This window comes from Carettochelys insculpta, chromosome 3, assembly GCF_033958435.1.
Source record: "Carettochelys insculpta isolate YL-2023 chromosome 3, ASM3395843v1, whole genome shotgun sequence".
NCBI lineage: Eukaryota > Metazoa > Chordata > Testudines > Carettochelyidae > Carettochelys > Carettochelys insculpta.
The window spans coordinates 16,816,651-16,830,000 of NC_134139.1; the positions used below are offsets into that span (position 1 = coordinate 16,816,651).

At 41.2% G+C, this 13,350-nt stretch overlaps 1 protein-coding gene across 5 annotated transcripts in view; it reads left to right on the forward strand.

Moving 5' to 3' along the window:
* Positions 1 to 13,350, forward strand: part of EHBP1 (EH domain binding protein 1) — a 325,710-nt gene that overhangs the window by 277,722 nt on the left and 34,638 nt on the right. For 3 of the 5 annotated variants that reach the window (XM_074989386.1, XM_074989385.1, XM_074989388.1), the window contains 4 exons: positions 3,678 to 3,805; positions 6,433 to 6,571; positions 6,721 to 6,827; positions 9,814 to 9,937. In XM_074989386.1, coding sequence (XP_074845487.1) covers positions 3,678 to 3,805; positions 6,433 to 6,571; positions 6,721 to 6,827; positions 9,814 to 9,937 — 498 coding nt within the window. The remainder of the gene's footprint in view (positions 1 to 3,677; positions 3,806 to 6,432; positions 6,572 to 6,720; positions 6,828 to 9,813; positions 9,938 to 13,350) is intronic. The other 2 variants (XM_074989387.1, XM_074989389.1) reach the window with 1 other exon arrangement.

Consider the following 13,350-nt stretch of genomic DNA (forward strand, 5'->3'; position numbering starts at 1 on the left):
GGGCCGGGTCGCAGTGGAGTGGGAGGGCCTGCAACCCCCTACCCGCTCCTTGACAGGGCCAGCCCGCGCTGAGCCTGTCTGTAAACCCTTGTGTTGCTGCCCCGCCCCAAACTGAGGGCTGGGCCGGTGCTTAACCCTTGTGCTGCTGCCCTGCCCTGGACTGAGGGCCGGGCCCAGAACTGTATTATTACTTGGGACTGCTGCCCTGCCCTGGACTGAGGGCCGGGCCCAGAACTGTATTATTACTTTGGACTGCTGCCCTGCCCTGGACTGAGGGCTGGGCCCAGAACTGTGCTATTACTTGGGGACTGCTGCCCTGCCCTGGACTGAGGGCTGGGCCGGTGTTTAACCCTTGTGTTGCTGCCCTGCCCTGGACTGAGGGCTGGGCCGAGAACTGTGCTATTACTTGGGGACTGCTGCCCTGCCCTGGACTGAGGGCTGGGCCCAGAATTGTACTATTACCTGTGAACTGCTGCCCTGCCCTGGACTGAGGGCTGGGCCCAGAACTATACAACTCTTGTGAACTGCTGCCCCGCCCTAGATTGAGGGCTGGGGCCTGTATGGTGTTGTAGCAGTGAGTACAACTGAGTACGGGCTGGTGCTCTAACCCCCTTTTTGCTGCCGCCCGCCCTAGGCCAAGGGGCTGGGTGTCACTGGGCTTGTTACAATCCTCAAGCTGTCAGGAGAGTCCCGGTCTTCTTCCATAATGGGATGAGTACCTTCAGAAAGTCCCCTAGACTTTTCTTCTACATTGTGGAAGGAGCCAAGGGCTCAACAATATGAGCCCATAGGCTCTCTATGTGGGTCTCCAGTTGCATCAAACATCGTTATCAAATTTGAAACATGACCCTTCCAGATTTGATTTGTAGACACTCCACAAGATCTCCTCAGCGGTCACCTTTGCAGTAATGTCCCAGTCTTAGAAACGTGGAGACCTGTGACCTGGGCATCACTTCACACTTACACAAAGAATTATGCAGTCATGGAGGTCTCTGCCTCTGATGCCATCTTCAGCTCCACAGTTTTGTCATCTGTAACTGACCTGATTCCAAAGTCCTAGTCCATCAGAAGCACTGCTTGGGAGTCATTGGCAGGGGGTGCTGCTTGTAGAAAAAGTTAGTCACCTTGTGCAGTAACCGTGTTTCTTTGAGAAGTGTCCCCTTTTGTGTGCTCCATTACACACCCATCTGCCCTCTCTTTGGGAGTTCTAGTCAGCAACTCTGTGGTAGAAAAGTAAGGGGAGAGGGATTAGCCTCTGTTCGCTGGCTGCCTTTGTGGTGCTACACAAGATGAGACAATGTACGTGCGAACCCAACAAACGCTGCTGCCAAAGTTCTTGTATCAGCAGCACGGAGATACAAGCACACCTACCTTGGAGCACCCACATAGGCACACATATTGAAGAACCATCATTACTGCCCTGGCAAGTATCTATTTCTGTATACTTGGAAGGAGAAAGCAATTAGGAAATGAATTTTCATTTTATGTCTCCTACATTTGTGGTTCTCCAAAATTTCCTTCTGTGGATAATTTTTGTAGAAGACAAACACATGGATACACCAGGGGCCCTTTATATTTGAGATCATCAGTGACTTAATGAGTCAATTAGTTACCCGCTGAACCCTTCTGTATTCCATAGAATTTTGGGCACACTACACCAATGAAATAAGAAGAAACTATTACGATAACTTTTTAAAAAACGTGGAAGTTGTCGACTTTTTTTAAATAGTGCATCAGTCTTTGTTAATGCTGCTACCATGTGCTGCTGGGAATGTTTTTTTGCAAAATGTAAATCTGAGTATTATGGGTTTTATGTTGTTTATGTATAAGCCAGTGAGTATGTGTGTGGACTCATAAATTAGGCTAAATTATGACCACCATGTGTCAGTCAGTGTGCCAAAGAAGAGGAAGGCTGTCCTTCATCACACCCCTCCACATCACATCTCTGCACGAAGCAGGCAGATATTTGGTAGTCAGCTACTTAGGCAGGGGCAACTGGTGAGGGAATCCGGGGCGGGGGGAGCCATCAGACATGTGATCCCCCAGCCTGGGGAACAGCCAGGACAACCCATTCTGCCTCAAGCCCTGCCCCTCCATGCCCCCCTCCACTCCTGCCCTGCCTAACCCCATCCTTGCTCTGTCCCTTTCAGCCTTTGCTCCGTCCCTGCACTGGCTCTTCCCCTCAACCAGTGCGGCCCAGGGAACTGGCAGGACTGGATCTCTGGTGTTGGCAGCAAGTGTCTAGCCACCCACTTCCTCACTCGCCAGCAGCAGGAGGAGAAGCAGAGCAAAGCATTCCCGAGTCACTCTGCACCCCCAGCCTCATCCTTCCACTTATCACTTGTGAGTGTAGGGGCAATACCACCCTTCCTCCAAGCAACACAGTCAGGAGAGCAGAGCAAGCTGGGGCTGCCTTAATCTGCTTCCTCCACCACTGCTGGTGAGCATGGGGGCCACGGCGGGTGACCCTTGCTGTGACTCCCAGGCACCCTCCTAGTTTTCCCCCCATGCCCAGGAACTCTGGCCCCTTTCATCCATGGCTTTGTGGTAGGTTCTTGTGCCCCTCATGTCCCCCCATGTACCACCTTCATCCCCAGGAATATTTTGGAAAACAAGACGGCCAATACTGGTCACAGAACTCCAAGCCTCCTCAGTCCAGAAATTGACTTAGCTCCTCCTTCCTGACTTGTAGCTTGTGGTTACAGGACTTCAATGTGGAGTACAAGGTACACCTGTAAAACATTCATGGCAAGTGATGGTCTGCAGTGCATACCCCCAGCACAGCTTGTGTGCATTGTGCCTCTGGAGGCTCCCGCTCAAGTGAAACACCTTCTGCAACCTCCCTGTGTGATTGTAGCTCACAAAATTGTAACATGTTCTATCATTAACATCCCTCTCTCATATATATGGGGGATGTAAAATGTTACTTTGTACCACTCACATACAAAAAGTTATATACTCTGCATGTAGTGAAATAAGCAGTAATGGGTTGTAAAATATGTCCATATCAAGCCTGATGTTAAGTCCATCAAAATTTTTCCAATGGCTCCTTAACTGTTTAGAGAAGGCTAAGGAAGATTTTATATTTTATGGACTAATAAAAATGTTTGCTTCCACTTCTCACTCCACTATATTCCATTGATAACAAGCATTACTAGAAGGATGACTTTGTTTTTATTCTGGTTTCAAGGTTGAGAGGCTGTGCCCATGGAACCCTGTGTTAAATTAATATTATTTGTAAACCTGAATGATTATCAGAACCTAAAATACCTGATGAATTTTTAATATTCCATCTTAAAGTAAATTGTTCTCTAGGAATGTTTATGTATCAGAAAGTAGCCAGAGTATGTGTGTGCTGGTTGAGAGGACTTAGCATTTGGTCAAAATCATGGATTTATCATTCGCTTACTTTATAACATAGTACAAGCTGTGCTTCATGGTGTTGAGCCAAGTGCTGTCTGTCTTTAGTGTATGTTTTTAAGAAGACTTAGGAAATGTCTGTACATAGACAAATACAGATCTGGTTCAACCTGTGCTTAAAAGATCTTTTTCTTCTCAGTTTTCACTTTTTAGTTTAAAGTGATAGAACCATGAATGCTATTAAACTGGTACATTCTTTTGGCAACTCTCCATTTAAATGCATCTCACTCTGTTGTACATGGTATTTGCATATTTAGCAGAACAAAACAGTAAGTTGGTGGATTTGAAGCTGAAGAAGCTCCTAGAAGCTCAGCCACAGGTGGCAGATTCATTCTCCTGTGCTGCTCAGAAAGCTGTAACTGATAGCTCAGAGCAAGACATTAGGGTAAGTTTTGATTAATGCTTTTATCTTACTACATATGTGTTCTGATTTCTGTTCTGTACTTTATGATGAGGATAATTTCTTACCAAATCTATCACAGTAAGAAATGCAGAGACTCTGCAGGGCCGTACAGCTGCATAGTTTGCCATGGAGTAGGGCTCTCTGTGTATTAATCAACACGTTTTCTGTTGCTATTATGATTTCTTTAGCCATACTAACCCTGGCTGGCATAATCCTAAGATCTGTCTGACCCCCTCTAAATTCTTACTTTTGAGCTTACCACTTAAGTCTGACATGAAAGAAGGGACAGTGAACCCTGACTCATTCCTAAGGAAGTCAGTGGCAAAATTCTCATTGGCTTGCAGTCAGTGCAGAATTGGATACAAGGCATTCTTCTTCCCTATCAAGAATTACCCACCTATCTGGCCCAATCAAAACTCAAATACAGTATGTTGTAAAATATACATACATGTCTGTGTAATCTGGAGGTGCATGATTACAGCAAAAAGACAAGTAGGTGTGTTGTATGTGTTGTCAGTCTTTAGCGCACATGGTTTTAACGTAAAGTACATACCTAGGAGTTTTCCGTTTCATTTTCTCCATTAGGCCCTTTTAAGTTATTACAACTACATGGAAATAACCCGTGGATGTCATTAATATCTCTATGGCTTTGGGGCACTTGCGGTTGTGTATAACTTTTCACCCACCTGCAGACTGTGGGGACAGCACTGCTGACTGAAAGGATTTCCTTCCCCAGATACAGAGATGCTTTGAAGTCCCAAAACAATGACTTTCATTGCTTTTCCCTTACACTGTCGGTTTCTATAAATTGGTGATGAAAGTGTGTGCCAGCAGCAGAGGACTTTCAGTCTCTATCTTTGAACAAAAGGAAGCCGGGATCAAGTCTGATTTTTTGCGTTCAATTTAGCTTTCTGCAGTGGATTTAATGCAAAATGAAGCTGGCCCAAGAATAATACAATGGATTGAAAAGGCTAACTGAATTAGTGAGCTTAGAGGAATACATTTGTAAAGTGGCAGAAGTCCCTAGTCATAAAAAGGTTTCTTAAAATGGGATTTGCTTGCTAATCGCACTGATATTTTAGCATGTTGCCAGACCTAAAAAATTAGCCTTGTTTGTTTATTTTGGTAAAGACTTGAGTTCAAACTGTCAAATAGCTATTATAGTAACAACAGGAAGCCACTTTTTATTGAAAACCAGAATCATAACAGCCCAAAGACATACATCTGAGAAGACTTACATCTAATGAGAGTGATACTTTTTTTTAGGCGTAATTCAATAAATGACACACAAGCACCTTCATTAGGGCAATTTGTCATCAGCTAACCTGATGAAAATGGTGTTTATTTATAAATCTTTTCTATAGTAATTGATTTTTTGAGTACTCCCACAAAAGGTCCAACTTAACAGCATGCCGTAGTGTATGTCTTTTTAACGAAGAGTTTAAAAATGGTATTGCAAAGAATATATGGTGTCCATCTGTTCTCATGGAGCTTTCCGCATTGAGTTGGATTTGTGTTTTAATAAAATGCAGTTTACACATTTATAAATGAGGCATTCTGTGTTTGTGGAAAAGGATAAACTGTTACCTTCCCTTGAGGATTCTGTATCCCAGGCCTCCTCCAGGCTAGAGAATAGGCCATTGGAGAACTCCCTCATTACTGATTGTCTCAATGCAGAGGAAGGGCAAAGTCTTGGTAGCTTTTGATAACCAGTTTCAGCATTCAGCAGGCTTAGCTATTAGTCATGCATCTTAGCCTTTCCCTATTTACTTTCAAAACACTTAATAAAAATAATAAAAGATTAGGTATAAAATGAAATATTTGTTTGGTACACAGCACCTCGGTATCTGCAGTTTCCACACATTGCAGTGATTCAGTCTTCTGGGATATTTCATGTAGATAGAACCATTTGAATTTGTTACCAGTATTAACATAGGAAGCCCTGGAACAGATAATTGTCGTTTCCTTAGCTGTAAAAGGCTTACTTACAAATCTGGCTTTGGAAAGTTATAGCTGATGAAATGCAGTTCAGTGGGATAGTATTATAATCCTACCTTTTAGCCTTCATCCAGCATTAGTAGTTTATCTCAATGGGCATAAAATTAGAAACTAGTTCTTCTTGTCATACAAGTATGTGAGAGTATACAAAAAGATAGAATTCTTTACTGGGCAGAATGTGAGGGGGAAGGACTAAAGGCAACATGCTTTTAAAATGATATATGTCATGTTTAGCAGTATATACACAGTGCAGGTTGGCACTAATGAGTACCATGCAGGATGAATTAAAGTTGTAAAAGTGTTATCTGTCATTTAAAATCCACAGCACTCAAAGATATTGGCCATAGTCAACAGATCTTGCTGTTGAGTAATAGAGTCGAGAGTCCTGCCTGAGGATGCCAAAGAAACCAAAGGCAATTGCCTCCCAAAAAAGTTCATCCCTCTGCTCTTTTTTCAGCCACTCCTACTTTTATCCCATACAAACAGCAGTCTGAGTTTTGATACTCTCCGCAAAACCCACATTGTGTTCTGTCTTTGAAACATACCTTTCCAATGTCTGAGTTCGCCTGTGTAAACAAAGGAATCTGTTGTATCTCATGTTTTTCTGACAGAATGGAACAGAAGAACATCGTGCTGAGCGAGCACAAAAAGCAACAGAACGTTTTCGAAATCCTGTTGTGTTCAGTAAGGACTCTACAGTCAGGAAAACTCAGCTCCAGTCTTTCAGTCAATATGTTGAGAACAGACCAGGTAGGAGAAAATATGAAACATGTTTTCCCATCTTATGATTTAATAATATTTAACAATAAATATATTAAAAAGCTGATAACAAGTCCACATTTCAATACACAAATATCAAGCTTTATAATAATTTTACATGTCTTTCCCCTTTTTTCAAGAGATGAAAAGGCAAAGATCAATACAGGAAGATACAAAGAGAGGAAATGAGGAGAAGGCAGCGATAACTGAAACTCAGAGGAAGCCATCAGAAGATGAAGTGCTTAATGTATATTAATTTTTTGTCTGGTTTCATGATTGCTGATAATTCCAAACTGTATGTGGAAATAGTGCCTTTATTTGTTAAAATGAGATGTTAGGGTTTTTTAGATGTCAATCTCTGGTGCATTCAAAGCAGAGTGAGAGGGGTGCGCTGTTGAATTAGTCTGCAGTGTGGTGATAATTGTCAGATAAAAAAAAATGAATTTTTCAGAGTTCTACAGCCCTAGCTTCCTTGAGACATTTCCATCAGGGCACTTCCCATAAAGAGATTCCAGTATTGATCTACCGGGAGGATTTTAATTATTACAATAGCAGATACCGCAGAGCTGCAGTTAGAGGGAAGAGTCACATGAGACCTGCTAGAATTTCTCAGCCAACCCATTTTGTTGGCTTGGGTTAATGGGTGTTCAACCTTTCCATTATCCAGATCAGCCGTGAATTACTAGCTGAATGATGTTTGCATTAATATAATATATATGGTAATTTCTTCACTTAATTAACGGGGAGGTTCAGCTCAGTAGGGGTATGGGCTGATCATGTGTAAAATTGATTTGTGAGGGAAATATTTGATAGACCGCAGGGAGAAAGCTGCTTTTGATGGACAGCTGTGGGACACAAGCAGGAAGAACAAGTTTTAACCTGTATTTTTTGACTGAAGCACAGCACACTTTTTGGTGGTGGTCATTTGTCGCTGTCCACAATTTGTCTAAATGGTTTTATTCTTTTTGCTGAAGCAATTCAGACTCCATTAGAGATTTTGTAAGGCTGTGACACCTATGGTCAGTCACCTAACTTCTTAGCAATCTCTTAGCTACCTTATTAGCACAGTTGTGCTTTAGCAAAGCTGGTAAGGTCTTGCTCAGTGAATTCACGTTGTAAATGCAGATAATACACATGAACACTTGGAACATTTCATCGTGACACAGCATTTCTTTTCATCTTCTAATAGCATTGTGAACAACTCTGCACTATGACATTAGTGACATTTTTATAATGTTTTCAATTAATTGTAGTTGAAAAGCAATGTATTTCACATATGCATAACTTCAGCTGGCCCACATGAATTTTCTTACTCATGTACTCCACACCTCAGTATTTTTGTTGTATGAAGGAAAAAAAAAGTTTCCTTTGGAACAGATGCTCTTTTGTTGATACAAGCGTGGTGTATTGGAACAGTGGGCCTATTTCATCAGATCACCAAGACCTGAAAGTTTCCTACTAGTTACTTACAGTGGTGGGACCTACATCCACTCAGCCTCCACAGTGAATGCATCTTTGATTGAAGTAACACCCTTCTATCCCTATTGTCTAATAGTGAAGCTGTACAGCTTCTTTCAGAAATATTTACTGAAAAACAACTGAAAAATTTCAGTCGCATTAGTTGTGACTGTCTAATCCAGCAACAAGTTAGCCATGATAGCGAAAGACAGATGATGAAAGAGCTTGCATTCCCCCACCCTATTCCCTAAGGAAAAAGGTTGTAGATACATCCCTTTGCAAAGGACAAGAGGAATCTGAAAACAAGCCTCTTCTGTGTTAAGCTTCTCAACCTTAAAACTGTCCCAAAAAGCCTTAGGGAGAACTCCTGAAGGCTTATTGGTGATTATGAAAAAAACGTGGAGGAGTCATCGCTGAAACAGTAGTATTTTCCCTCTAACTTCTTTTGCGTAAGTACCCCTCCTATAAAGTTTCAGCACTAGGTAAATCCCCTTTTATGTCAGGCCTCATCTACGCAAACATTTAGTATGCAGCAAGCTGGGGTGTGAATCTGCCGCTTGCTAGCCTGCCACACACTGTCTCTGTGGACCCTGCTGATGTGTATTAATAGTTCATTAATGCATTTTAATCAGGTCCTAGGATAGCAAGAGGTAGATTTACACCCAGCTTCCTACATGTAGACCGACCCTAAGAGAATGTCCCAAACCAAGATAGTGCTCCAAAGGGAGTTGAACTCAATCTGGCCATATGAAAATAACTTTGGGGCATTGAATGGCCACTCTCTACTCCCTAATAAGAGAGCCAAATATTTTGTAAATCAGGATTGTTCATCGAGGATGTCTGTGGAAATGTTGTGACTTTTTTGAGGACCAGTATATATATATATATATATTATCCATCAAGACAATGGTGATATTTGTAGAATAGAGAGGATGGACTTGACTTTTTCCATAGCTGTGTAACTTTTCTGGTATGCAGACTTTTTAAAATGATTTATAATGTCTACATACAGGGGCCTCATTGCAGCTGGGGATTAACAGAAGTGGGAAGGAGGAGCAGATCTAGTTAGTAGTCCCACTGCATCTGAGAGACTGTTCTGTGGATTTTGACACCACCTGTCAGGATAAGAATCAGGGATACAGTAATTACCAGTACTTTTACAGATCATTGTTTACCAGGGAAATAGCCTGTAGTAGGGGAAATCTTCAGCCTTGTCTGGTAAGCATCATCACAGTAGAATTCACACAGAGAAACTAGATGCAAGAAGAAAAGAAGTTTTTTTTGTTTTCCCGATCCCAAAGCTCAGGTTCTGTGTTGTCACCAGGATGGTCTTGTGATAGTTCTTTCTCAAAACGCAGCCTTTAAAAGTTAGCATCTTGAAACAAAATTAGAAACTGGATGCAACAGAAATTGCACATCAGTGTAAATAGTACCTTTGGATTATTGCACCAGCCTTGCTGTGTTCTATATTACAAGAGCTGTTACTGACTTAGAAATAAATGATACAGAATTTCAAAAAGTCAGATAGTCTAAAACTGTAAAATTAACATTTAGATGCCAAAATGTTCTTTAAGGAAACAATGTTGTGGGGTTTTTAAACAGTGCATCCAAATAGTATTTGGCAAAATTGGGAGGTTTAGAATGCATAAGTGTTAGCTTTTTGGTAGCGGGCACAGTATTTGGTTGTTTAGGTAAGTGCCTTACTAAGTGTTTGTGGAAAGGAAAAATGCAACTTACAAGTGATGTGTTTTCTTCTTGTTTGTTCTCTTTAACAGAAAGGGTTCAAAGACACCAGTCAGTATGTTGTAGGAGAATTGGCAGCACTAGAGAATGAGCAAAAGCAAATTGACACCCGTGCCGCGCTGGTGGAGAAGCGCCTTCGCTATCTCATGGACACAGGTACGGTGCCCAATTACACTGTAAACAGTTTTGGCAAATTGAGCGTTCACAAACTCTTATAGAGTTTTGGAAGTGTGAATCTTTGAAGCCTGAATGTTCAGCAAAACTGCCTTGAGAATAAAAAGGCTGCGATTTGCAGCCACCTCTCTGGGCCCTGGTGATAAGAGTGCCTTCATGGGAAGTGATAACTTACCCTGATACCGTGTGAGCCAGCACTATTGAACAGTGTGCTCATCCATGCAGAGTTGGAATACACATCTGTGCCTCATTGATATGCCACTGCTTTAAAAAAAAAAAAGTAAGATCTTCACTGTTCTACTGATTCAGAGGGAAAAGAAAAAAAAAGATTTGGCCAGCTAAAGCCATGTACTGCATGAAACAGAGCACAGTACATGGGGGATGGCTCCATTGACGAGCTCGCTGAAATTTGAGCATATTATCTGGTTACCGATGCTGCACAATTTTTTATTTTTATATTTTTTTCTTTTCAAGAGAGCAGGTTTTAAAAAGTCTGTAATATTGTGTTGCAGGTGCAGTTGAAAGGATTAAAGTATATAGTCAGGTTTTTGTAAAATGCATTGTGGTTGCAAGTTCCCGGCCACAGTGAATGTTCGACTGGTATTAAATGCTGATTGTCATCATGGATGGGAAAGGTTTAAAAGCATCATGCAGTTTGGAACAAATAGTATTTCAGTATTTCAAAAAGAAATAATACTTACTGTAATTCAGAAAATACTGATCCTGCTTCAGAAAGATAATGCTACTGGGAAAAAAAGTTAGTTGCCTCACACTATTTTATTACTAAGTCATCTCTACATAAGTATATAATATTAATATAAACTTAAGATCTGACTTTAACTTGGAAAGCAAAGTTACGTAGAGGTAAACTAAAAATTCAGTCAGATGTTATTAATTTATACTTTTGTATGAAGGTGAATAAACAAAATTAAATACCATGACATGCTGTGGGAATGTAATATAAATCCAAAAATCACAGAATTTTTTTTTAAAATATGTTTACTTTCTAACGTATCTTTGTTAATTAAGAGGGGTTTTATTTTAAAGAAAAAATTCATACAGAAATAATCTGTCGCCTATATGAGTGGACAAATTAGGACTCTGATTCGTTAGCAGTTATGGTCTTTATAAGTGTTTGGGGGAGTCATGACACTGCTTTTTGTGATACTATAAAATTAAAATGTATATATCCCATCACATACCCTTGTGTGCATTTTGGTTGTGTGTGTGTGAGAGAGGGAGAGATTATTTAATCAGAAAAAAACTTATAGAACTAGAAAATGTGTTTTACAACAATTCTTAAAAGGCAGGGGCATTCAGAGCATCTTCTCTGACCAATATGCTGTCTGCATGCATGGTAGCCAGTTCTTTTAAATTTAATTGTTCTTAGTTGTTTGTTTTTGTTATTAATATTTTAAGTCATTTTTCCTAACTTTTAAAGTATGGCTTCCTATTGACTTCTTAAATCAAAACAAAGATGTATTTCTTTGTGAGTGACCAATGTGGGATGGCAAGAGTAGCACAGAGTAGATTTACATTGCAAAGCTGTATAGGCTTATAAATGAAATAGTGATGGGGAGACTCCTTACTAACAAAGGTGCATGTGATGCAACTATAATGAGAAACATTCCTTTTGGATTCTTGGCCTATCAGATCTGGCTATCAGACTTCCTTACAAAATGCCATTTCACATTTACATAAATGGTTTGACTAGTCAGTGGTGACAATTCTGTATTTACTTTTCCAAAATGACGGCGCAAAGGTTGGAGAGAAACATGTTTCAAGACTAGAGACTCCTGCCTGCTATTGTCTTCATGGCCTTGAAAGCAGGGGTTTGCAAACTTTTTCCAAGTGACCCGTATCAGCTCATGTACCCTCTCCCCTTCCATTCACTATCCCATTTGTCATCATCCAACATCCCTGGGGAAGCTACAACAATTGCTGACACGGACAAATAACTTTAAGAAAATGTCTGTGCTGTTTGCTGTCTTTAGTGTGATACGACCTTTCAGGGGTCAGGGGAGAGGGGAACCCAATCTTCTTTCTCTGTTCTTTTAAAGTTCTGCTCCAATCTGTTCTACCCTGCACATGCTTCCCTGCCACCTGTCACTGTTCCACCTTGCTTCCCTGCAGGCGCTTCCCTACTACCTGCTTTCCTTCTCTCACTCCTCTGTGCATACCCGTGGAACCTCCTGATGGTATCCAGCATCACCATACTCTGTCCAAAAGGGTGTCTCGGGTTTTGCTCCTTCACTCCAGTTTATGCAGTGGCACCTAATGGAAGCAGCTGGGCAGAATGCTTCTCTGTTTTGTTTCTAGCTTCTTTTACAAGTGTCCAGAATGGTGGTCTTCAATTCCTGAATGCTTATAAGAGAATCTGGAAACAAGAAAGAGGGAGTACCATCTGACCAACAAGCATTCCTGAACTACCAGCAAATGCTCTGTTGATCAAAACTTGAAAGATGATGCAGAAGGAAATTTCCACAATCTGATAGGGTACAAAATCCCAAAAGGGCCACTGATTGTTGATCTTTCATGGGCTGTGGAAATCCAACCATAGCCATTGGTATACATGTTGAGAAACAGTGTTGCCAACTCGCATCATTTTATTTTTGTCTTGCTATTTGTTGTTTTGCTTAAAATTCCGGCATCAAGATTCAAGAGAGTCCAAGAGAACCTTAGCTTTTGTTATTTTAAAAAGTCAATTTCTAGTCCTTCTGGCTCTTAGGAAAAGCATGAAAACATGAAGCAAGGATACCCTAAAGCTTCAGAAACCAGAAGGGGAATATAAAGGTCCTCGCATTTGTTCTTAGTTTTTAAATAGTGTGATTTTGGAGGCAAATCTTACGATTTTTAATGTTTGGATTTGGCAGGAGACTCCTTAGGAGAACAGAGTTAATGTAGACAAGTTTCCAGGCAGCAGCATATATTCTGCAACAATTAAAGCCAGATTTGATGCCTGCCCCTAGAAATGGGCATTGCAACCTTGGGGATTTTCTCATAATCCCAGTAACTCTTCAAGGGGTTGGGCCAGAGAAAAAAGCAGGAACATTGTTTGCCCATCCCCTTGTCTCTGCTGCTGACTTGGACTTCTACCCTTTCTCCATGCAGTTTGGTAGTCTGTGAGGTCTCCTTCAGCCACACCTTCTTTATATCTGTTCGTGCAGATTAATGTGCATGTGACATCTGTCTGCCTCTACTTCCTACGCATCTGGTCATTAAAGTGAAGGGATCAGTCCCTACCCAAACCAAGCACCATTCCCGCTGGTTCAGTCAGCTACAGTGGCTGTCTAATGGAGAGTGCAGGCTTTTGTGACCCTGGAACATTGTATGGTTTTTCCCAAAGAGAAACCACCCAGGGCTGGTAAAGCATAGACAGTGTAACCATTGGTAGA